The sequence below is a fragment of the Corvus hawaiiensis genome, chromosome 4 (assembly GCF_020740725.1).
Source record: "Corvus hawaiiensis isolate bCorHaw1 chromosome 4, bCorHaw1.pri.cur, whole genome shotgun sequence".
Lineage (NCBI taxonomy): Eukaryota > Metazoa > Chordata > Aves > Passeriformes > Corvidae > Corvus > Corvus hawaiiensis.
Genome location: NC_063216.1, coordinates 45,689,616 through 45,716,380, shown reverse-complemented (window position 1 = coordinate 45,716,380; position 26,765 = coordinate 45,689,616). Strand labels below are relative to the sequence as shown.

Below are 26,765 nucleotides of genomic sequence, written 5' to 3'. Positions count from 1 at the left end.
CACTGTTAACATATCCAAATTCATTAGGAACCACTGAATTCAAACACTGTTTAATGCAAAAAGATAGTTGGGAAAGATCATTTTGGAAATTATTTAATTTCCTTCCACTGCAAAACAATCTCTGAAAATGTCAGGGCAGACCAGAAGCTGAATTCATTGGTTTACACTTTTGTGTTAGTGAAGTTTCTGACAGAAATAAGACTTTAAAATGTAGAGTCTGTGAATGAAAGATAATGTAGTAACTTAAAAAAAAAGTTTTAAATGTATTTAGAAGTTTAATTAACATTTGAAAAGGTTTTGCAAAAACTGTTTTGCCCATTTTATTTTCGATGAAACCTGGAATTTCAGCTTCTCTGGGGGTTTTTTGTTGTTTTTTGTTAGGGTTTTTTTTCAGGCTTTAACCTTTGTTTCCAGACAAATGAATGGCAAAATTCTCATTCACTGGAATTGGTAGGTTTAGTTACAACATAAATTTACTTTATTTGTATAGATTTATGCAAATTAAATATATTTCTAACTCACTTTTTTTTCCAAGTATGACTTTATTTCTATGAAGCAAGCAATGTTTATTTTCTGACAACTTTAAAAATATTTTTCAGCTTTAAATATTATTCAACAGATTTTTTCAACGGTATCATTGTGTCTGTTTCTTAAATTTCTGTTTAGAGAAAGAAACCTTGTTTTCTGTGTTTTTCTTACACAGTGGATCTTGTATTCCCAAAACAATTTTTCTCTCTAATTTTATATTAATTTATATTGTTTTACATTAACTTACTCTTGAAATGCTTAAGATTATTTTATTTTTCTCAGCTTCAATTACAATTGCAGGAATGCATGCATTTGTTGTAGCAGTGTTTGTTGGTATAAAAACAAATCTTTTTTTCTGTGCATTCCTAAAAATAAAAACACTTTTTGTTTTGTGAATGCATAGAAAATAGTTTTTGTAGTCTCAAAACGAATTCTACCCTAACACAAACTGTTATCCTTTTTGGTGTTTCTGAGGTTCCTTTTAGAATTTTATAAAGCTAATTCATTTTAAACCATGTGAAACTGCTGGTTTAAATCATTGCACGTCATTACATTTGGGCAATGAAAACAACACAGGCATTTTTACTTGTCTCTGGTCAACTTCACTTCTGGATTTGCCTGACACAGGACCTTAGCTGAAATCACCACGTGGAGATTTTAGAATGCAAATAAAACAAGCAGATATAAAACAACTCTCTTTCCACTGAGTTTCTGAAATTGTCACTAAAGTGCTTCAGTTGATTGATAAGAGGCTTTTAAAGAGCCTTCTTTTTAAACAGAGAACACTATATACCAGGAAAAAGCCATGGATCCCTTTGTGCACTTTTCTGGAAAAATGACATGTTTAAGGGAAAAAAATTAGATTGGGGAAGCGTTTTCATGAAGTAGCATTTTTAGTATATTTTTAGAGAATAACTGCTCTTAGTTATAAACACATTATCAGTAAAAACATCAAGTGGTTTTACACATTTAAATGTCACTCCTTACTAGGACAGAGTGTGTGACTGTAACTCCAGCGGCTTTTCAGGCAGTTAGGAACGCGTCGAACCCCCGAGCACCGGCACTACCCCAGCGCACGGAGTGCCCGGGGACGGCTCTGCTCTGCGCCGCCCGCGGCACCGCGCCTTCTCCTGCAGTTAATGCGTGCCCCGCTGCAAGCTGAGGATATTCCTTAAACTAAAGAATATGGCACGGGGTGTTGGCGGGGCGATCCCTCACGGGGCCCGTGAGCCGGGGACACTCCGGGGCTGCTCCGGGGACACTCCAGGGCTGGCGCCCGCCGGGGCTGCCGCGCTCCCGCCGCCGCCGGCGCCGCCTGCCGGGAAGCGGCTCCCCAGCAAAGCCCGGTTCCCGCCCGCCCGCAGGGTCCCGCCGGGATTGCTCCCTGCAGGGAGGCGCTCCCGCCTTTCTCCAGGCACCCAGAGGCGGGTCCGGGTAGTGATGCCACCAACGGAAAGGGACCGAAGCCACCAACTCATGGTATCTGTGTTACTGCCTGATTTGAGTGAAGAAATGACACGGTAGACGTTGATGCCATTGAGCATGACAACGGATAACCCAGTTTCTCTCACTAGTGAATTTGGATGACGCTGTTATGGACAGTGAAATGCTGAGATGGAAATACATTGTGTGGCAGACTTTGCCCTTTGTCCTCCTCCCATCACTGTTACAGGGCAATCACCAGCTGTGGAAGCACAGATTCACTTCCCACTGCTAAGGGTTTCTGCCAGGAGCTGATTAAGAGTTCAACAAAAAACTTTTCTTCTGTTGGGGGGGGGGGGGAACCCGATAAACCAAAACCCCACAATTTCCTCAAATTCCATCCTCTACAGTTAGAAGGGGATGATATTCTGGAGATGAGATTTGATAGCATATTTTAAGGACGTGCATTGGTTGTTAACATCTTTCTGGTTGCCTAAGGAAACAGAAATGCAAATTTTGATTTAATTTTTTAAATTTTATAACAGTATTTCTAAAATACTGGGTACATAGAGGCTTAGCAGATTAGTATTTAAGAAGCAAGCAAAATAACAAAAAAATCCACATGCAATCTTCTCCCCCAAGAGAAAAAGAGAAGGCCTAGTGTGTGACATGCATGCACTTACCTCTTTAAAAGTGGTGGATAAAAACATAGGTGTCTGTATATAAATACACTGTACCCTACATTGAAGCAATAGTTGCTAAAGTCAACAGATCAACCTGTAACCTCTCCCATGGATGATCTTACACCTTGGTCTCACATTCAAGGAATTAAACATTTTTTCTCGTCAACACAGTAGCAGCCAAGGCATGGACGTGCAGTTCCAGAACTGCAAGTATATGGATCACAACACAGCTGCATTTGCGTGGCCAACTTCGTGTTGTTTCCACAAGAATTCAGGCAGACTTAAGGACCTTTAGGAGAGAAAAACCAATCAAAGTGCCTGAGGGCACCCAGCTGTGGTTCAGATGGGTCAGTTTGCAGCTCCACCATCAGCTTTGCACATAACCTGGTGCACTTCAGTTCCTGGCTTCTTCCTTTACATCCTCTAATAATACCACATTCCAAGGGGGTGCAACAAGTTTAGAAAAAGCAGTGTATCTTACCTTCCTCAGTTATCACAAACCATTTAGTTTTAAAAATCTTTTTGCACATATTAAGGGAACTAACTTGAATTTTGCATTTGCGGTGAGGCTATTCACTAGCAGTAGTGATAATGAACTAAACCCGAGAGACAACAATCAAGAAGTTGTTGACACTGAGCCCTTCTAATCTTTCATAGAAATGTTTTGTGTTCTGTTGCGAGACAAACTGCAGCTCTGATCTGATCTGCACTAAGTTCTGTAATATTTTGCAGAAGCAAGATGGAGAGAAGCACAACCAGTAGATCCAAAAAGTTCTTGTTTCAAACACAGACATTAGAATCCACCAAAGATGAGTTTACAGAACATCTATTGTCAAAGTAATTTAAAGACTTAAGGTAGCAAGCTGTACCATGGAATAGATGTTACACCTATACATTATGAATTTGTCACCTTTCAAAAGAGAGATATTATACATTTCACATAACATGAATGTATGAATGGACCAGATAGGCTGAGTCGGATGAGCCATCCTGAAACAATTAATGCACCTTTGCTTCCGAAAATACTATCCACAAACCCAATTTCTGGTTAAAGGTGAAAGTTTAAAAATGCTGTAAAACCTGCATTCAGACTTTAGAAACCTTGCAAGAAAGTTAACTGTAGTTAGAGATAAAAGATACTAAATTATAGTTTACCAAACAAGGATATAAGTTGTAACTTTCACAGCCTCCTACTAGTTGACTAGATTGAAAACAGAGGAAGTCAGTTTGCTCTGAATATACAAGCACTTCATAAGCAGTCCTCATGCTGCCTGGCATAGGACCCTTGATACACAACCTTCTCTTGCCACACCATGTACTGTTCCTAACATTTCAAACCCTTTATGCTGACATATGAGCATCAGAAAAATTAGAGACCTGAGAGAGCAATGTTTAAGTGACTGGGATGACGGACAGGAAACAGCGCAAATATCCTCTTCCCATTCTGCCTTCTCCTTTAAATACTGCCACTGTTGATTAGGTAGAGATCAGAAAACTGTAGTAGTGTAGGAAGAATAAAAGGACAGTGAAAATGGTGTGATTGTCACAACTGTGCAGTGTTTATTAACAGAAGGAAGTTGTTAGTTCTTTCTCACTTTTAGCTTGGGAAAAAAAAAATCCCAATGTCTGTTTCTCCTGAAGTAGGAAATTGTGAGTTGGACAATGCAGCTGGAGGAGGGAAAGGAAAAAGTTGAAAAGAGCCTCTTCCTGCAGCAGTGAGCTCCCAGATGGCTCAGTCAGTCCTGCCCTGAAACTTCACTCCTAGGCAAGTTAAAATTGATGGCAAAACCACGGCCTGAAAAGAGCGATGCATGGCTGTTGCTTCAGTCTCTCATCCTCCCTTCAGATGCCGTAACTGAATTCAGACTATGCCACCCTGAGCAGCAGATTGCTTTGCACCATCAGAGTTCTGCATGCTAAGGCTGTAGTCCTGTAATGTCTGATACCAGACATGTTCACACTACAAATCAGATACAGATCAGATACCCAGCTTCCATCAAGGTCAGAACCCACGCAGCTGTTCAGGCAGTGGGAGGAAAAGGTAGCATAATAGAAACAGACATACATTATAAAGCCTTTGTACAGGACTTCTTCCATTGTTTAAAAAGTTGTGACCACGTATCGGGAGACCATTCTGTACCACGTGGCCATGACATTCTTCCTCCAGTACTAAGCAGCCCCAAACTATATTTAGCACCCTCTATAACCACCGTGTCAGCTGTAGACAAGACTCTGTCCTTGTGCCATTCACTGAGAAACACTTTCAAAACCTGCCATTCAGTGCACTTGCTTGACCTGTCTCCAGAACCTCTCCACGTTCACAACGCTGTACTGCACAGTGGCCGCACCAAGAGGCACTAATGCCACAGGAGGAGAGGTGGCTCATGAACCAGGACAGTCTGACACAGCCCCGCCTTCACCAGCCATTTCTTCCTGGTCTTGTATTGCCTCCTACTGACGCGCTTTCTGTACAGTAAGGCTGTAAGACAATCCAGCTGAAAAAAATGGGGAAAATAGGAATATTTTCAGTGTATTTTAGCTAATTGGTCCCCCAACTGACTTGACTACACAGTGCAGAGGTGTCCCAGGGCAGGAATGAGTTACCAGAAAAGCCCAGGAACTAAACCATCACTGCCACCAGTTATTTTAGGCATCTGAAATAATTCCCTTTAAAAATCAATTCTACGTACTGGGTCAAAAAGGGCAAACCTTGTCATCTTCTCAGGAAACCGTGAACAATCTGCAGGATGTTTAGCAATTTGCTAATGCGATTTTTATACTGTAAAAATACATGGACATCTTATGCACATAAGCATTTCAATAAAATGACAGAATTTAATTCTTTCAGTGCTAGCTTTTATGCACGTAGTTCAAACGTACCTGCATTATTTCCCCTGCCTTCTGTATGTAGGTCCAGGAAAGACAGCTACCACAGCACTGTGCAGGTAGGTGGCAGAGTCACAGTGATGGGAAGTTGCAACTAAGCGGTTTCATAATAACACAATTACAGTATTGTAACTGAACAACTCTGACTGTGCCATTTAAGTTATACACTTTTAGACTTCCATCAGTTTTTTAATCAACTGCAACCTTTCCTCCCTCAATCCCAACCTAAAGAACTTTTTTTATGTAAAGACCAATGAATTATATTATTAGAATGCTGTTAAGAAGCAGATCAATTACTTCTTTGAAAATCCCTGTGTACTTTTAAAATATGTATTTCAGTCAAAATCAATTATGTTTAATTTCTATTGGAAGGAAACATGACTTTTTCCATCAACTCAAACAGAAATATGTTTCAGATTCAGCAGTATGAATCAAATACTCAAAGGCAACTAAATAATTTGGTATTTCCATTCAAAAAATAAGAGTTGGTGAAAGCAGATCTAAAACAAATTCCAAATACAAAATTACAGTATCCACATGTAGTAAGTATATGCTCAAATCCCAGAAAGTAGAATTTCCCTGCTGTATCCGTGACTCAACCTCTGAGGTTATACCCATGCTGCACATTTAGCCAGATTCTTGCTGTCTGTCTACAAGCAAGCTTTTAGCCTGGATTACAGATGCCACCCAAACAGGCTCTCAAAAAATGTTTCCTGGCCCACAGAGAGCTCTGCCTCACCCATGTGAGGTATGACATTGTACACAACACACTGGTACTAGACGAAGAGATATCTTCCAGTAAAGACGGGCGTTTATTCCTTCCTTATCCTCCATTTCACCTCAAAAATCAAACAGGATGTCTTAAAATATCTGTAGTTTGAGTGAGCATGTTTGACTTTACCCTGGACACCATGAAGGAAATACCTCACACAGCCAGGACTGTTTCAGGAAGGAAGCAACTTCTAAATAAAAGATCAGTGCAGCGTCTGCCATCTTTCACTTGAGATTCAAATTCTTAATCTGGTCACAAAAGCAGTTGACTAATAAATCTGTACAACAAAGCTCAGTATTAGGCTATAAAAGTGCAAATAAGCAAGACTATTCAGTTATGAAGGTCATTTTCTCTTATAGAGGAAGCAGCAGAGGCAGCAGTAAAACAACTCCAGAGAGAGGACAGGGTAAGGCAAGTGCAGCGGTGGCAGGCTCGATGAAGATGAGGCAGAGTATGGCTGTGCACATGAAGAATGAGAATAAACTCACTCTGAAGCTGTACATCTAAACAGGGGTACTTTGCCAGTTTGACCATCTCCACTCGGGAAAAGCAGCCTGCTTTCCCACTGGGAGCTGCTTGAAAGTCATCTGATTTACAAACATGTCAAGAATAGCACTGTGCTTACTCTACAGAAAAAAACAATTGTTTTTTCACACCTAAGCCCAAGAAGCTCCCATCCTCAACTCCCCAAAGTATGTACGAAGCAAAATAAAGCTTATATTGTTACAATAGCAAATAAATACAATCTGACTGTTCATTCCATTCCATTCCATTCCTGGTAAAACACATTCATAAACACTTTCCTCCACATGAATCAATTTTAAAGTTGTCCTAATCTACATGCCAACGTTTAGGTAAGTTTGATACCAAAATCTACACCCATTTATCTAGTAAGACCAAAAAAAGTGACAGCAGCAGCTGTTTTTATCAACTAGCAGGGCTTTTATCAACTTAATGGAAATATTTTTAAAGTACAAAGTTACTAATGGCATATAATTTGGTAGTATGTGACCTATATATCTTACCAAGTCATTACCCATCAATTTATGTGAAAATAGAACACACATTTGTTTTTCCTTTAACCTTTGTCTTTGTAGATTATGTGAGTACCCTTCCCCAACAATACTAATTACTGTATTACTGTACACTGTATTTTTCCAGAAAAACTTAATTTTCTATCACATTGAGCTCTTCTTACTGGATTTTAGCATACTACAAGCTAGTGTAATTAAAAAAATAGATCTCCTTTCCTATGCCCAAGTTACCACAACAGATACAGATCACAATTTGTCAGTAATGACAGAATGTGGGTCGCATCTTGGATGAAGCTGGACAAAGGTTATGCCCTGCACCCATGACTGGTACTTAAAACGGCAACATACTGCAGGGTTGGTACTGTAATTATTTCCATCCTTGAAATGAGAGACATTTTAAAAACACAAGCTTTCAGGGCAACTAACCCTTGCATCTGTCATCACATGTTATTGCCCAGTAATATGCACCCAACTGTAGCTAATCATATAAATGGCATCTGTTACACAATCATGCAGTATTTTATCCTATGCACACATTCTAAAGCATGATAGGTAAGTACCATTTTAAGAGGAGTAAAAGGCTACTGAAAATACATATGGAAAGGAAAATTCTCATTTACTTTACTAAAACTTGGAAAAGATCTTAAATAAAACTATTTTAATTCCATTCTGTGCATTTGCATTCTCTCATTATAATAATAAAAGAATCAGCCATACTTTCACTTATTTAGTACCTACAATATTTCTGTTGCAGACAACAGTGAAATATTTTGTTGTTCTCTTTGTGAATTTATGTTAGACTGACACTTTCTCATTTTACTTGCAGAATTTTCATGAGGCCTCGGTGTTGTTTCAGCATACAAGCTTTGGAGTCACATATGAAAGTACACTTTTGTTAATTACCAGATATTAAAAGCAGCACAAGTCAGTGCAACAAATTTTACAGAAGGATTTAAAGGATACAGTGTGTTTACAGAATCCTTTGGTTATATTTACTAAAACACAAGTTACACTGACAAAGACCACAGTACAAAAAACATTTGGTTTAACTACTTTTAGGATTTCCTTTACTGTTTTCGGTGGTCACAATATAAAAGATGAAGACCCTTACCCCCAAGAAAACAGATAACCACAAGCAATTAGTCTATTCAAAGGCACTCAGCTTTTAAGTTTGGCAGACACCAAGCTGCTATTTCTTTCATCATTTGCTGGCTAAATAGTCTCTTCAAAAATTCACTCGACGCAATAAATTATACTCAGTGACCAAGCACAAAATCTCATGAATTTATGTGGGAAATTTATTTTGTTAAATAAAATATTCATGATCTTACAAAACTGATTTTACCACACAAGGCCTTTTGATTTTGATTTTTTTTTCCCTTTAACACGTTGAGCCTTAAGCTTCTTTCTTTGCCTGGAATTCATCCATATTGGGTACTGTCCATGCTGGTCTAGAAGAGTTTTTCTGTTTCGTTTATTATCCAGCTCCATTTTGCAGTCATCTGAAAATGAAAGGTATTTATAGTGAGTAAAATACCTGAATCAGCTTCATGGAAGCTATTTTGTTACTGGATTCCCTAAAATGATAAAAATACTCCTAGACACAACAGTACTTGTACACAGAGAGCTGAAGGGTTTATATACTGAAAGCACTTTCCAAACCAATGCAACCGCAACCCAGGAACTTCAACAGTTGATAGTAAATGTGCAATATTCTTCCTCAAAGCTATGTCTGGGCAAAGCATCTTATTCTTTAGTCTGCAATCTGCTCCAATCCTGTGCCTAAGAACATTGTATGCTCCATCATGGAATCATGCATGAAGCCATAGGCTTACTGAAACATATGCACAACTACACACCTTCTATAATGTAATGTTTAAGATCTGTTCTAAAAATGTATTCTGAGTGGAAGATGAAGACAGGTAAAATGAATAGTAAAGAGAAAAGCTGAAATACAATGACAGTAGGAAGTATCAGCCAGTGATGCAACACTTGCCTCAAGGAGTGAGCATGACGCCAGGCCTAACACATTTACAGGCAGAAAGAGAGGATTAATCTCTACAATCAGGAAGACTGCCCATGACATGGTCACTCCCAAGAATGGCATCACCAGCTGGATAACACCCCTTGAACGTCATGTCTCGGTGAGACAAAAAGATGCAAGAGGAACACCTTGCTAAATATTGACTGGAACCATGCTCTGTAATTTCATCCCAACCCTGTTCCCAAACTGTATGTATGCTGATGCCATGAAGATTTTTTGCCTTTTCTTTTATACCCCTGTTATACCTTTTTAACAACTTCTGTATTCTTAGTGCTTTTTGCCTACATTCTTGGACTTGTTTGTCAAGCTGAGAGATGAAACATTTTAGAAGCTTCGTAGTTAGGGATCAGTGTGCCCCAGACCCCAAGGTCCTCTCCAGAACACATTCTGTAAACTAAGATAGAACCATCCAGGGGAAGGCTCCTTGGGGAGGGGGGCTCACTCGAGCCTCTCACTGGGGAATCTTTGATAGATCTGCTAATTAGTAAAACCTATAACGTTATACCAGATCTTTTGGGGGTGTGCATTGCAGTGGGCATTGAGGTGCACTTGACCTAGACGTGTGCACCTAAGGATCCTTAAAACAAATACCAAGGTAAAATCCCTTTTCCCCTTCTAACCATGTTTGACTCTTGATTTTAAGACCAGGAAAAGGCATCGGTGCAATTCAAGCCTTTACCACAAATTTTAAGGAGAGGAAAAAAAGATTTTTATGTTGTGCCTGTCTGATAGTGGGAGACAAAGCTCAGGAGGAAAAGGCCAAGGTGCTGCTTCAATAGTTGAGGCTGACAGTCTACAGGAATCTGCAGCAGACACATACTTAAAGAGCCCTAAGCTGGGGTACAAATACTTGCAATCAGCAGAGAATCAGCACAGGGTCCTGGTGGCAGAACCAAAACCTTATCCAGCATGGGACAGGCAGCAAGAAGTTCCAGCTCCAGAAACCTCACAAGGTGCCAGAGAAATGCAACATGAGACCTTCTTAGCAGCATGGTTTTCCAAATGGGATAGGAGATTCAGCCTCCAACAACACACCACCAAAACACCCAGCGCCACATACAGAAGCTGCTTCTCTGACTCCTGTCCTATCATACAACATCTTAATCTGTTACATGAATTTGGAATCCAAAGAAAGGACATCCACAATAGAAGTCAGCTGCAACATAAACTAAATGAATACTCCTGGAGTAACAATACAAGTTGTTCACATGGAATAATGTCTCTGTTGTATTTTGCAATCTCAAGGATGCTGCAGGAATCAGTAACAGGAAGAAACCCCCAGAACAGAAGTCATTCAAGGACATACAGAAAACCTATCAAAAGGTTAGACCTATCTAGACAATATGTCTATCGAAGACAATCAGAGAAAAAAAAGCTATAAAACTGGTTTTTGAAGCAGACTCAATGGCCATGATTACCTGTGTGCCATGATTACCTATGTGCATGCCTACAAAGTTTGAAAAACTGCTACAGAGCCGAAGCAGACCTTACATTATTTTTTTCCCTAAGAGGAAAAACTGAAAAAAAAAAAATTTCACGGTGTGCTGTAAAAAATACCCTAAAGTAATACAGTAAGATGTGTGTAATATATACCTATGTACTTTCTTTGGCTGGAAAACTATTTATCTGTCTGTGGAAAGTACATATTATGGGTGAAATTTTGATCTACTTTACTTCTTGTAACACTTGGTGATGCAAACTCCCTTGTGTCCACAGTTAGTCCTGAAAAGTCCTCTCAAAGAAGACACCATTATTTTCACAAAACTTGTAGCTGCTTTTGTGAAATACATATTTTCTTAGGTATTTCTAAGGCTGCTATGTCTCTTTAAAAGCCAAGTGAAATTGACCACCTGTAGAGAAGCTGCCAGCAGAGTTGGAAGAAGGTGCAGGAATGACAGATAGCCATGCATTTGCTTCAGAAACTATGTTTAAGGTAATGATTTCTCCTTCAATTTCAGCATCAGAAGTCTGCCAATCTTCCAAAACATTTTGGAAATTCAATTCTAACAATCCCTTAAAGAACAACTTTTACACCTGGTTTTGTGGGACAAATCACAACCATGGATAAAATTACAAATTATACTTGAAGCCCTTAATTGGGCAAGTATTTTTAAATGCCGTTCTAGTTCCATTTCCAGTATCAGAACATCTTAAGTGGCATAAACTGGAGAATCAAAAAAGGACTGATTTAGTTTGGACATCATTTTTGGAAAGAGGTGTCTTTCTGACTCCTATCCAGTATGCAGCTATTTAAAACCTTTGTTTCCACTTCCTGGGTTACTTCCTTTACAGATTACATTTGATTCCAGGCACAAAGAGGAAGATGGCGTTATATGTAGACACCTAATACCACCTACTCCTGCACCATGTGCAATGCAACACTAATTAGTACTGAGAAACTGGGCCCGTACTACTCCTACCCCAACTTCTGTACGTTTAGTAGCCTCCTTAAATTAGGACAGTTCAGCAGCAAACACAACTGTGTTTGGAACAACTGCTAAGTGGTGAATCCGCACTCACCTGATGTTGTCAGAGCTGTCTCTCCATAAGATACATTACTTACTTTACACACTAAAATCAAATGTTAATAACCTTGTTCCACAAGAGACCGGATGCAATATGGATGCCAGTGTTGCGAAATGGCCAGATTCAGTGTTCTAGCTTTAGAAGACAAGCTTTCTGACTCACTGTTCTCAGACTGTAATAACCATACTCCTGATCCCGGCGGTGAAAGTCACAGCATCAGTAACAACACCGCAGGACCTCCCACACCTGGGCGACTGCAGCAGGAAAAGCCAGCGAGAGCCCAACTCACCTCTCTGCTCCAGGACTTTCTCGGGGGGCAGGACGGTCGCCACCTCCTTGACCTCCTCCATAATGACATCCGCTTTGGTTCCCAGGATCTTCTTCAGCCTCTCCAGCTCCTTGGGCGCGTTCTTCTTCCTCTTCTCGGCCCGCATCTTCCTCCTCCATTTGCTCCTCAGGCTCTTCGCCATGTCCTGCGGGGAAGGAAGCGGGAGCGGTGAGGGCGGGCCGCGCGCACCGCACACGAGGCCGCCACGCACACTCGCGCAGGGCCGCGCTGCCCACCCGCGCATGCGCAAGCAAACTGAGGCGCCCGGCCTCCCGCGGGGGTAGACGGGCCCTACCGTAACTCTCCGAGGGAGCGCGCAGCCGCCTTCCTGCTTCGCGTCCGTGCAGGATTGTGTCCAGCCGCCGCTGCGCGCCCAGGGCGGGGCATGAAGGAATGAACATGTGTTCCATTACAATGTAAAAAGGAAGGCTTTATTCTTAGCTCCTGCCCCGCTGTTCTGAATGAACGGCAAAGGGAGGGATCATCACACTCGCTCAAACCCATTCTCAGTCGTACTTCAAGAGCTCCACGGACAGAGCGTGCGGTCACAGCGCGGGGCAGGCAGGACGCGCGTCTTTGCCCAAGTACTCCGTTCTCGTCGCTCACCTCTCACTGACAGGACAGGCGAGCAGTAACAATCCCTCACCGAACAGGAAGGAAGAAAGCCTTTCAAAATTGTTTTTACGCTGCCTGCCCCTCCAGCATCTCCACAGCGCGGGAAGCAGCCAGTCACAGCACCTCTACCCTACCAGCACCGACCATTGTCAGCACCCTGAAGTTCTCCGGTCTCAGCTGCAAGAACAGGCTAAAGGCTTTCCAATTTTTATTGACACACAATGGACTTTATTATACCCAAGTTGATAAAATGCCATAATCAATCTCCACATGATTTTTCAGAACACTGAAAGATAGGCAAAAAATAATACTAAAATGAAGAACATTCCCTTTAATTGTTCAATCACCCTCACAGCTTCCATAGTGACAGCCCTTAACAAGGACAGAGTATGTCTGTCAGAGACAGCATTCCATTTTATCAAACAAAAACTTGAAAAAAAAAATTAGCTTAGAAAAACACTGCCTAATGGTAAACTCATGCTACCCTTCTATGGTACACAAATGATCAATCCCAAAGGAAACATTTTCAGCAGCTACAGAACAGCAGGGAAGCTTACTCTGGAGCAATCAGGAGTTGGCAAAATTTTAATCATTAATTACATCAATTTCAAATGAAGTGATTAAAAAAGTGACTGCAATGATGACAGCATGTTAACTACATAAAATACGTGGTCTGGAGAAGAACTGTAGCTACGTAAAAAGCCATTTTCCCCCTAAGGAGGGATCAATATTCATGGAATGCAAACATAGTCTTTAGAAGGCAGAACTACTGAGTTTGCAGATCATCCAAATGCTTAACTTTCATTGTGCTGTAGTCAAACCACACCACTTTTGACTATTTTTTATTAAATGCCTCCAGTAAACGCAGCAGGTGTAAGAACAGATTGATGATGTCCAAGTAGAGATTGATTGCAGCCAGTATGTACTCTTCAGGGGACAATTTGTGCATCAGCAAATGAGTGTCATAAATAATAAATCCACAGAACAGAAGAGCTCCAGCAGCAGCAAACACCAACTCTATCGTCTCACTGTAGAAAAACAGCTGGAGGCAGATAAAACATGAAAAAGATACTTGTGAATTTCATTTTTTAAAATTTTAAAATCCCTGCATAATGATAAGCGACATTTAAAGCACAGTCTTTCTACTGTTATGTATACAAAACCACAGTGTTGTGGTGCTATTTCAATGCTCTTATTCCATACACTCTCCAGTCACACAATATCTGACTGAGTAAAAGTGCCTCCACGTAAGAGGGAGGAAGCTTTGGTCTCCAGAATACTAACAGCAGAACAACTAGAAAACCAAAATACAATTAAACCCCAAATCTCCTTCACATTCTCTTCATCAAGTAGTGGATCTCAACTGATAAATTTTGTCAATCAGCCCAAATACCCCTGTTATGTTGGCAATAACAGCACCCGACTAAAATACAAATTGAAAATGTGTGGTTAAAAGATCACCACCATGATCTAGAACAGTAATGGATCTGGTTAGGCATTTTTTTTCATTAAGCTATATTGGGCTGATCCAAACCTTTTAGTTATACTAGAAGTCAGTAAAAGGTCAGGCTCTGAGTGACCTGATCTTAGTGCAAAGTGTCCCTGCCCAGGGCAGGGGGGTTGCAACTAGATGATCTTTAAGGTCCTTCCCAACCCACACCATGCTGTGATTCTATGCATATCTTTTAACTGTGAACACAAGGTATCTTACCCTCAAGAAACCCGAGAAGATTAAAATCCACAAACAAGTGAAGAGGCTGAAAGAAAATAAATTACACTGTGACCAACAATATACTTTCTTTTAGACTTAACTTAAAACATCCTCCTTTCTTATAAAATCTCTTCACAATGTATTTGCCAAGTAAATGTCTGGAATTCTTAGATGCCAACTGTTCACTGGTGTCAGCAGTACAAGTTTTATAAAACTGTCAAAAGTTATGTTCTAATTTTAATTTTATTTAAAGATTTGAAACAACTACTTTCTCTTGCAGTGAAAAATCCAGGTAAACTAGTTTTCTATTTATTTTAAGATTCATAATCACTGAAAAGAATTTACCAAGAAATCAGAACTGGGTAAAATTAATAATTTAAAATAAATAACCCTCACCATTCCCTTAAAGCAGGTTCTGTTGACCTGTATTTCTAATTATACCTGCAAAGCTTGCTTTAAGAAAGAAAAAAAAAACCCTTAACAGAAAAAAAAATTCTAAAGATCATCAATATGACAACATACCCTGCTCCAAATTTGCTGAAGTCTCTCTTTGACTGCAAGGTATATGCAGTCAATCCAAGAAATACAGCAGTAGTAAGAATAAAGGCTTGCAAGACGATGGAGACATCATAGAAACTCACTATAAACAGAAAAAGTAATCTGTCAATTAAAGAACACTACATGATGTATTTGCTCAGTTATCTTTTGAGGAAACAGATATTTAAACTTAACTGTGAACAAAATTAAGTAAATTATGCCTGAACTTGTCTTTGCATTTCGAATTCATGATCACAGGACTCAGGGACCTTGCACTAGCTAAGTTTGACAGTTACTTTATAGCTGTAGCTTCCTAAATGGAAATAACAGGTCTTTCCTACTCAGAATTATAAAAACACCAACAAAATAAAACAAAAATATTTTAAGCATAAGTAACAAGAGATCTTAAGGAAAAAATCGATCTGAATTTTTCATGATACTGAAACTAGGTGAAAAATAAAACAATCTCCTATAAAGGCTCAAAGTTTTGATTAGGGGACAAGGAGGGGAAAGATAGCAGAAACAAGTGGAACCCTTTCTTCCCTCCTTCCTCCTTTCCCCAAAGCAGGAGATCATAAGCCACAATGAGGAGGTTTCGTCTTATGCTGTAGTTCAAGGTGATGCCATGACTTGACTGCACACTGCCTCACATCAGCCCAGGCCATGAAGTACAGCACTCTCCAAACTGATATTCCCTTTGAGGAAATTGAGGGGGCAGATAGGAATGTTCCAACTTGAAGATCAGCTCTGCTGAGAGCTGAACATTACGAAAAAGAACATTTTTAGCTATACTGAAAGAATGGATTCCCCAACTCATTTCTCACTTCAAGTTTATACAGTTTCATTTCTGATTCAGAATCCAGTTTTCTCCCTCGATTCCCTGGTTTTGCTAAACTCCTATCACTGTCATTAAAATTTTCAAACAGGATTCATTATCATTTTAGTCCCATCTAGAAAACCATAATGGCAATCAATTAGTACAACATAACGGATTCCTTTTCCAAACTCTTTATGGAACCAGACAATAGGATGGCTACTATTTACCTGTAATGGCAACTGTCAGTGCTTCCAGTAGCGTCTACAAAAAGCAAACCCAAAAAAATAGAAGGATAAGAAAAAAATCAAACCATAAAACACTTACATGAAGATTTCACATGCAGTGACTCCCATTCTGCTATATAATCCCAGCATATATTACATTAGGTCTCCTGTTAAATCTTTGTGTATGAAAACATGTTTAATTTTCAACAAGAAAATGGCAACCATACTGTCTTGCTGGGACGAAGTTGTGTTACATAAAGAGTACAATACAAAGTGAAAATGAGTGAGAGACTGCCCCTACAGAAAAATGTCATTTACATTTTCTACTGTAAGTGCACAGCATTTATCTTACACTTCTTACAAACTATTCAAGGGGCTATAAAATTAATACACTTTTAATATCTTGTTGGACAGCTGTCTAACACAGTGTCTGCATCAGTTTCCTTTCCACACTTCTCCTTTAAACCATCTGTTTACTTACACAGGAAAGCTGTCTTTCTGTTTTAATACAAATACAATTTAGGCAACTCTTACAGCATCAAATTCTAATTGAGCTACTGTGACTTCTTTTCAGAAAACTGATTTGCTACATAATCCAAAATATCCAAGAGCAACTGTTAGCCTGGATCTACATATTCACAACATCAGGAAGAAGACTGAAATTTGAGGACAGCTCTGACTGACCTGCCTGTGCTGGACACATGCTCAGAATTTAGCACCAAAAAGACAAAAATTGGAGAAATAGACACATATGGCTGGTTTGGGTCTCTGCTGGAGGCCATCCATTAAACAATTTAGGTAACAGGAATGCCTCCTCCTTTCCTACTGAGCAGTTCCATAGAAAAAGTCCCTGACATCAATAGAACAGTGAGAGCAGATAGATAGGTTTCTACACACACACAAAAACCGTTGCTCAAACTAGTTCCAAGTTCTAACACTCTTTCTAAAAAGATGCTGAAAGCAACCTGAAGTGGCTGCTATCTAGGAACAACCTGTGGACAGAATCTCCAAAAAGTAGCTCAGACTTTCATAAATATATAGGATGTCTTTCAAGGAATACAAGAAAAACAAATGACATACCTCTAGTTTCAAGGAATTCATTACAATGCAAGATATTCTAGGGACTATTAAATTGAATTAATTAATAAATTAATAATTTAATTGAATAAAACACTTACAAATCCAAACAGCAGGTATAAATTAACAGGGTGCTGGTGCCTGTAGAGGGTCAGTGCCACAATTACAGCCAGAGATCCAAACCCAGATAACAAAAGCAAGGCAGGCCTGTAAAATTCCACATAAAAAAAAGTAATCGAATAGCTGGAAGACGATGGAACAGTTTATATAAAACCAAGTTTTTAAGTGATCACCTAGAAAAAGATATCCAAAGTAAATGTAATGCAAGTTTACAGTGAAACTGTTCTAAAACATACTAGTACTGATAATCAGTTAAAAATAGTACAGTCACAAGTAAAGACAACTTTTTCATACTAAAGCTAAAGATTGCCCAGGAATACATTACCTGGAAATGAACACATACAAAGAAAAAAATCCATCCATACAAAGTAACAGTATTAAAGTATATGTAATATTTTGCCTGTTGTGAACTCCACATTCAGAGAACTATTTTTCATAAGCACCTGAATGCAACAAACATGGGCACTAACTGCACCAAAGAAAATCAGTACTGACCGGTAAGTCTTGCTAAATCATTCAAGTAGCCCTCCAAGGAAAAACGGGACCAACATCAAACACAAAATCACAACAGTTTTAAGTGAGTAGGACAATTTTAAATGATGAGATTTAAGTAGAAAACTATAGTTTTACAACCACTGTTGTATACACAATAGGTTATACAGAAACTGAAACTTTCTTGCAGTGTTTAATCCTCCTCTTCTATTTGGGCTTTGAAGTGAAAGTAAAAGTCCACAAGTGCACTTAGAGGAAAAAAGAAACTAGACTCAGTGTTCTCCTCATTTCCCAGCTGTTCTTTTCCCGGGCCTGTTCACCACAGTTTGCATTTTGAGACTTTTATTTTATCATGAAAATCTGAGAGTCAAAAAGAAGCAAGCCCACAGGAATTCAAGCAGACTAATTCTTTGGGGGTTTGTTTTTGGGGGGGGGGGGTGGGGAGGGGTTAAGGGGAGAAAGAAGATGGGAGAGGAGGAAGAGGAACAAGACGTGATTCTGCTTTTTGGAACAGGCACCTATAAACAACAGTATTCCAAAGAGAATCTAAAAAAACTTAGACTGTAAAACAAGAAATGTCAGTAACTGAGATGTTCTGCAACTCATGTAGAAGTTTGCATAGTATAAATATTAAAACAAGCACTATTAATAAAGCATTAAAATCAACAACAACACAACAACAACAAAAATAATAATAATAGTTTTCATAGTAAACCAAGGAGAAAAATGTCAGAGAAGAAAAGTTACTCCCTAATCAAGTTTAAGAATATCTATTAGAAAATCAAAACACAAGTTATAAAAATTATTAGGAAGACTGAAGTATAGCAACAAGCTACATAAATTATACTTAACACATGCTAAACAGCTGCATTTCACATAAATTATACTTAACACATGCTAAACAGCTGCATTTCACCTTAGTATTTACCTCTCATGAACAAATGCCTGCACTCCAGTGGAGTATAGGAAAATTGCAGACGTGACTGTGGTCAATAGAACTTGAACAGAAAGAATGCTGTAGACTTTTCGTAGAAATGCTGGGATAAGGAAAATAAAAACGAAATCACTTTTGACTTACACTTAAAAAGTTCAACAGTAAATCAGATAAAAATTTTCATTTTCATAAGGAACCATTATAAAGTTATAGTGAAAAAGCACAGAACAAAGCTGTAAAAAGCCATTTTACTTTAAAAAAATTGACACAGTATTACAGCAAAATTACATTTATTCCTGGACATCATTATTTAACCATTAACAATGAAGACAAAAGAAATATAGAAAACATTCGCAAGGAATTTACTTTGGATTAATTTAAGACCTACATACACCCATTCACTCTCACTATACTAACAGCATACCTTCTCCATCATGTTACTGGTGCCTAATGGACCTAACTGACAGAGGATTAACATGGAAGGCAGAAACAGCCACAAACGTTTAAAAAGGTAAAGTTTTTACATTAATGTCTATTTGATTGCCCTTCCATCATATTCAATATAATTTATCATCATTTACAACTTGCATTGTACTGAATGGTTATCCACAGGCACAGACTGCTGGAAAAAAAAAATCCTAGAATGAACAGGCTCCTTAATTCTAGAATGATCAAAAGCAAAGTGTAGTTCAGGACATACAGATACATCATACAAATATTCTCTGTTCTGAATAGAAGGAGACCAAGTCCATTTAGGCAAAATGCTGTGGAAGGAAGAATAAGCTTATAGGAAAAAAAAATTCAGTCATTAATAGCACAGTCTTAAGCTTAAGAGCACATTCTATAAGAAACTCAATTACCTGCTTGCCACAGGTAAAGTAAAATACACTTGTAAGCCATGAAAGACTGGGCCCTACTTTATCATAATAAACCGACCAAACCTAGAAGTAACCTCCTAGCACGCAAAGCCTTCCCCCCACATTACTAAATGCATCAGCAATTTTGCTAATGGCATTATCTGTTTCATACCTCCTATGGCACACCCTTTATTTTTCAAAGAAGATAAAACTGTATTTTAACAGGAAGAGGTCTCCTGATTATCAGAAATAAGTAATAAAAAATCTCACAGCATGAAGCCAGTTTTACTCCAAAATGTGTCCAGTAACACTATTCAACAAGGATTACTGATTAGACAGATTCTACAAGAGTACTCAATACCTTTGAGACCTGCACATGAACAGCAAAGCAGGATTTCTTGGGCATTAGTATGACCTCTTAGCACACCAAATGCTTCAGTGGAAGAGACAAAAATTTTAACACCTCACAGAAGAAATTCAAATCCTTCATGTGTCATGGTTAAACTTCTGTAATTACAGACACCAGTTCTAGTATTTATGAATCACAGAATTAATAAGGCTGGAAAAGACCTCTGAGATCACCGAGTCCAACCTATGAACGAACACCACCGTGTCAGACAGACCCCGGCACCAGCTGCCACCTCCAGGCTTTCCTTAAGCACCTCCAGGGAGGTGCGTCTCTGCAGGGACTATGTATCTCACGTATCATGTTTGGATTTCAAAGATTCATCACTCTGGACAAAATCAAGTCTGAATCTACACCAGGTAACCCCTCTCAGGAGAAGACTACCCCCTTCACGGTTAAACGACAAAGCCTTTAGTCGGCCGCGGTCCCTCACCCTTGATGCCTAACCTGGACTAAGTAGCGCCCTGGCTCCGCACTCACAGCCTTTACCCAGGTTAAAACACTGCGCAGAACCTGATGCAGCTCAAGGCCAGAGGTGACCGGGGTATGACAGAGGCACTTGTTGAGGGCGCGGCATCCCCTCGCCCCCCCGCCAGTGGGGGCAACGGAGACCTCTCCGCAAGCGCTTGGGGGGGCTAAGGCGGGGCCACGCGGCTCTCCCACTCCTCCGCAATCCCTACCCATGCGGATGTGGACGCTGGCCGAGGCCACGTTGCTGCCATAGTTGAAATCATCCTCGATGGAGCTCCGCGGATAGCTCTGCTCCGCCGCCATGGCCGCCGCCGGCCTCCACTTCCGGGGGGCGCGGCCGCGCTGCGCAGGGCCGAGCAGGGCGCCCTGCCGAGCGGCCGAGCGCGTCGATCGCGCGTGCCGCCTTTGTCCCGAGCGCCGCGTCCTGCCCTGGTCTAAGTGAGCTCTGAAGGGTCGGGAGAGGAAGGTCCAATGACTGAAAAATCCCAGCTCTGCGGCTGGTTTTCACCTTTGATTCATCTCTGCCTGCTCTCCGGACTGTGCTGCGGCTATGCACAGCTGCCGACGCGTACCCGCGTTCAGCGGTACCCGATGGAAGCGGCGTCGGGGCTGATGCTCCGGTCAGAGTGTATCCCATAGAGATCAGCTCCACTTCTAATGCAACCTTTATCGCAAAGCAAATGTCCTAGTTTCGTGTCCCGTCCTTCAAGCTCAGTGTAACTGAACAGAAAGCAAAGCGTTTCTCAGGCGTCACAAAGTTCTTGGTAGAGTCGGACCTGATTGTAGCTCACACTGAGGAATCACAAAAGCTAAGATTTGGGGATGTGGATGGGGGGAGCGCAGTAGGCTATTTTTTGAACTCGTGAATATTATCTAAAGTGTGCCAAGAAATTGAAGCGACAGACACTTTAGAAATACATGTAATAGATTAGATTAGAAGTGCTTTTAAAAATTGGAAAATAGTTGTCTGAACTGTATCCAGTTTCTCAAGGGAGAAGTAAATCAGTTCCATGATTTTGTGATGAAATAATGTTGAGCAGTTTTTCTACTGAGTTGACTTAAGATACTATATTTCAATTGCAGAGACAAGAATTATGAGCATGACTTTATATTCTGGGAAGTATTTATGATTTTCCTAGCATCATTTTGCATTTTTAGTTGCTGCAGAGTAGGATCTTTCAGTTTAAATCCTGAATTTGGAGCTTTATGCATTGTTTGCACTGCTGAATAGTAACTGTTTTGAAAGAGTTATCCTGTGTGCTTTCTTGCATCTGCCTCTGCAGAAGAACAACACTGATGTTCTCCCAGAAGAAGGATTTAGAGTTCTGGTCAAGCATCTGGTGTTGCCTTCGCCTAATACATGCAGTGCTGTTTTCTTTAAAATGCCTCTTAGAGACATTCTGTGTGAGAAACCGAAAATTTCAGAGCATTGCCGCAGAGTCGACCCCTGCAAATAGTTTGAGGCTTGAGACGATTGAAGGACAGACATAATAGTAGCCTTCAAATATTTTTTATAAGGCTGTTGCAGTCCTCCAGCTGTGGAGAAAGTGTCACATAAGAGGTAGCACGGCTTAAACTGCAGTTGGGAAGATTCAGGGTGAAAACTTGAGTACTTTTAAGAGTAATCAGGGTAAAGCTATGGAATAGTTAGCCTGGGATTTAGGCCCAGGCTGGGAGATAGGAGATGGCAGGAAACAGGCATGTGAGCCTTTGCACTCTCACCTCCTGTGTGGAAGATGTTGGTGTGATGTAAGCCACCAAGGATCAGTAATGAGCTTATTCAGCAAGGCAAAAGACAAAGCAGCAAAATCACCCAGTGACGCCACTGAGAAGCACAGTCTACCAAAGTTGTTGCAGATGGGAATGGAAAATTATTTACATCTGTGATACTGATAAAGGCCATGATTTTCATGCCAAAAGAGAGCATCATTCTTGTCTTAAGGTCATTCTTGTTATTTGCAGGCACATACAGAATGCACTGTGCTGTGCAGTTCTTTGGAGTGACTGTGCTGAATGAACATTTAATGACACTGAATCTAGCTGAGTGCTTTCAATGTCTTTGCAATTTTCCATTCCTCACTTGGGAAAGTATACCTTGTAAAATGCTAAATATGCCTTATAAAAAGGAAAGTGTGTTTTACATTGCCTTTCTTTTCTGTATTTGATGTTTTCATAAACATACCTCCATCATACTATTTTTATTTGAAACCACAGCAGTCCCACAGTGACTCGCTTAGGACTGGCTAGACGCTCTCACTCCGTGTGTGTGCGTGCAGGGGTGAAAGAGCTTTCTGTCCTCCCAGGTTCTGGTCTGGGCTCCAGTATGGGGAAAGGAAGCTCACTGTCACTGGAGGCCTGGGTAAGGACCATGAACTCCTCTGTGCCTTTTGTCTGCGTTATACATAATCGGTGGCTTTGCTGGAAAAAGTCCATCTGTTGCTCAGAGGTACTTGAGAAAGGTACTTGGAGCATTGCCAGGATTCTGCTTCTTTCCAGAGGTTTGTTTTTAAATCATTGTGCCGAGGCCCTTCATTTGCTTTGAGCAGTGTTCCCAGAGTGACCCCTCTCAGCATGGCTTTGATATACATCTGTGTATCTTCACATCATCACGGCTGTTGTTGAGGCAGGACTAAATGGTCTCCTTCCCAGACTGCCAAGTCCATGACCTCTGCATGGCTCCATACAAATGCATAAGGTACAACCGCTGTCGTATTGCTGGAGTGTGGTTCCAGGAGCACAGAGTCACACATGGGGCCCCATGGCTGCCTGCCAGCCTTTCAACAAGGAGGTAACATCCAGGCAATTTGTGCTCAGGACGGCACAGCACACGTGGATGCAAAGCAATGTGGAAAAACAGAGGAGAGAAGTTTGATTATGTAGGTGCATCCACATGGCCATTAACCATTAATTTATCCCCAGGTGAACTTTGGTCTCTCAGTTTCAAAATAGCTGGCTAAATTAAAGGGATCATTTAATTGTGTGATACTGAGGAATCTTAATTTGAAGAAATATGAGTTATAGCAGCTTTCCAGTATCTAAGGAGGGCCTACAAGAGAGCCAGAGACATTGTTTTTTACAAGGGCATGTAGTGATAGGGGTGATGGCTTTGAAATGAAAGAGAGTAGTTTTAGATTAGATATTATAAAGAAGTTCTTTACTGTGAGGGTGGTGAGTCGCTGGGACAGGCTGCCCAGAGAAGTTGTGGATGCCCCACCCCTGGAAGTGTTCAAGGCCAGGTTGGATGGGGCTCTGAGCAGCCTGGTGTAATAGAAGGTGTTGCTGCCCATGGCAGGGGGATTGGAACTAGATGATCTTTAAGGTCCTTCCAACGCAAACCATTCCATGATTCCATGAGTTACTATGAAATTATCCTCAGACTCAAAAATACAAAGTTTTCCATGGGAACTGGAGACAATCACGTAATTGTAATGTTATTCCAAATTATATTTCAACATATACAGTATGTAGGTGCAAAACCATCATTATATTCTTACAGGGCAGGAAAATAACAAGGAAACTCAGAGACAGATGTGCCATCTGTTGCTGTAAAATCCCTGATGGTGAATTTTCAAATTCACAGATCAAGGGAAAAGAGTTTATCTTCTTTAGTACTTAGAGTTTCATGAGAAAGACTCTGCCGTTTAGCAAGCGGGTCACAAAGCCAAGCTATTCCAGGATGAAAAGCTTCTCTCAATGTTTCTTTGGTTTCCTACAGCCCACATCTTTGCCTAATGATGGTATATTCTTTTTTCTATTAAATCCCGCCTGCATTTTTTTTTCATTACACCTCACCCTATTGTAACTCCATTAGCTCCTTTTTTTTTAAACCATGTGCATTTTTGATAAGATACGCCAGGTTAGTTTTGGGTTGTATTCTCAGTGGAGATCTAGATGCAATAAGAAATGGGTTGTGCCTAGGAACAGAGCTATCTGGTGGCACTAGGCAGTAGTCCATCGATGTGGGAGGTACAAGCTTACCTGCCAGGGAGCACGATGTGGAAGCCTGGACCTTTATTCTAAGGACTGTGAACAGCTCTTGAACAGACATGTTGGTTTGATTCATGCGATTGGGTGAGACATTTTCAATGGGCTCAGGGTGAGTAAATTTCCTTTTAAAAACAGCACTTCAGGATAAATATATCTCTGCAGTTAATAGGGTAGTAATAGTAGTTAATAATCCCAGCATTAGAGGTCTTCTTTCAAGGTTTTTGTCCATTTATACAAGTCTCATATCTTTCAAGGATGCCATCTTATTTTGACAAGCTGAGGGATTTTATATTTTAAGGTCAGGATCAATCTGGAATCTGTCTTTGCTTATAATCACACCTTTGTTATTTCAGTAGCTGCTGAAGTTCAAAAAAAGAGCATTACCATTTTATTCCATGTGTCAGACTGAACCCCAGGAAAATATGGAATGCTACACTGACAGCCCAGATATAGGCAATTTTTCCTTTCTTTATTTAAGAGGGTTTTTTTTTTCTTTTTTGTGGATGTAATGTTACAACTAAAGCAATTTAATAACTGCACTACCTTGTGGAACAGAAGGCGGATCATTCTTGAATTTGTTTCTCTGAACAAACCATCAAAGCATACTCTGCTTTGAGTTTGCTATTATTTTGTTCAGTTTCAGTTTAACCTGCTTGAATATTGGGAGTGCCATATGGACTCTGTTTATAAAACCCTTAACTATTCTTTCTGTATGAATTCCAATGTGCTTTAATTGTCTTCAGTTGTCCTCACTGAACAGCCTACATCACCTGTAATGGCTAGTCATTCTGCCATCTAAAACCTGAGTGTACTCATGCAAATTAGTTTATCGCAACATTTGAACTTATTTTGTTATTATCACTCTTAATTCTGAACCTTTTATTTCCTGGCATTTTGAAAAGCTGAGGTCAGATTGCTTATTTCTGTTTGAGTGTCTAGTTCAATCCAATCCTTATAAGAACTCCCATGTGTAACAACATTAATAGTATGTGTGCTGCTAAACGAGAAAAAACCCCCGAATATTTAAAATAGCAGTGCCTTTTCAGCTCATGGTAAGGTCTACTCTGCAGAGATTGAAGAGCAGAATTCAGCTGTAGATGAAAAAAACTACACTTAGTTGTTTATAAATACGTATAAATACATGTACGAAGTGCTTAAGCAACCATTCCTGTCAAAGGAAATAAGGGTGGTGTGCAGATGCCTAAACGTGTGTGTCTGGTGCCATTTTATGGCCCTTAGGGTATCAATCTCAATTCCATTTGCTCCTCCGTGAAGACACTGAGCTTCTTTAAATTTTCTGTTATATCTGCAAAGCCAAGCAATACCGTGGGTACCTTGGCGCATCCTAAAAGGCACCAGATTCCAATGCTTAAATAATGGCACCCTGCATATGTGGAACATATATCATGACTGGGATGAGCACATAGCAAGGGCAGGGAAGAGGGAGGAGGAGCTGGCAAAAAACCTTGAAGGCATTGATTATTTCTGTGGAAGAACAGGTGTGTACGTGAAGGCTCACCCATAAAACCAAGCCAGCAAAGATCCTTTGATGTTGATGCAGTCTTGTCTCTGCTGGGAGAGCTTTATCAGCACAGAAGTACCCACACAGATATGGCCCTCTTTATTTTGGGAGCATACTGGTGCTGGCAGAGCTGGAAGGAGAGGAGGACACACTTCACCCTCAGGCACTGCTTGCACCCAGGTTTTGTCTAGACGGGCTTCATAAGGCACAAGGCATGGCTGAAATCACCTCATCTCCTCATGCTGCCATCACACACGTGTTGACTCCAATGTGCAGAGGCTGCATGCAACTCCTGCAGTGTCCTGCACAGGGGCTGGGACAAGAAACTTGAGGTATTTGGTGTCTTTCACCGTCTTCAGACAAAAATACCAAGGGCACTAAGGGACCTTTGGGCCATAAGGTGCTGAGCAGCTCTTGGTTTCCCACACCTTTTTTCCACAGCTGAGTGGCTTTCAAGACACTTCCTGGAGCTTCACAGCATTGAAAAATAGGGAGGGAAGGACAGAAGTGGTATGAGATGTTTGTTCTGGTGCTGATGGAACAAGACTATTGTCAGCTTCATGCAGGCTGTTTGGGAAGTGGGTCAGTGGCAAATCTTTTGCTTATTCACAAGGTTAATTATTTAGTTGTCTGAAGTCAGCTTCTTCAGCATTAAGTTTCAGGAGATGTATGTCAGATTTGTAGTTGCTGCTCACTTTGCATAAGTCAGCTCGTGGCTCCAGACATAGCAAAGCACTTCCATATCACTTAAAGGTGCCTCTCTGGAACAGCA

At 40.4% G+C, this 26,765-nt stretch overlaps 2 protein-coding genes across 2 annotated transcripts; both read right to left on the bottom strand.

Annotated features, from left to right (window-relative positions):
* Positions 1–8,600: 8,600 nt before the first annotated feature.
* LLPH (LLP homolog, long-term synaptic facilitation factor) lies at positions 8,601–12,472 on the bottom strand. The gene is made up of 2 exons (XM_048301820.1): positions 12,185–12,472; positions 8,601–8,827 (listed from the first exon to the last, which is right to left on the bottom strand). Exons 1-2 carry the CDS (start codon positions 12,465–12,467, stop codon positions 8,667–8,669), a joined length of 444 nt encoding a protein of 147 aa, XP_048157777.1. The 5' UTR covers positions 12,468–12,472; the 3' UTR covers positions 8,601–8,666.
* Positions 12,473–13,043: 571 nt separating this feature from the next.
* Positions 13,044–20,850, bottom strand: TMBIM4 (transmembrane BAX inhibitor motif containing 4). The gene is made up of 7 exons (XM_048301819.1): positions 20,694–20,850; positions 18,745–18,853; positions 17,306–17,411; positions 16,131–16,164; positions 15,072–15,189; positions 14,550–14,595; positions 13,044–13,880 (listed from the first exon to the last, which is right to left on the bottom strand). Exons 1-7 carry the CDS (start codon positions 20,785–20,787, stop codon positions 13,674–13,676), a joined length of 714 nt encoding a protein of 237 aa, XP_048157776.1. The 5' UTR covers positions 20,788–20,850; the 3' UTR covers positions 13,044–13,673.
* Between the last annotated feature and the right edge of the window lie 5,915 nt (positions 20,851–26,765).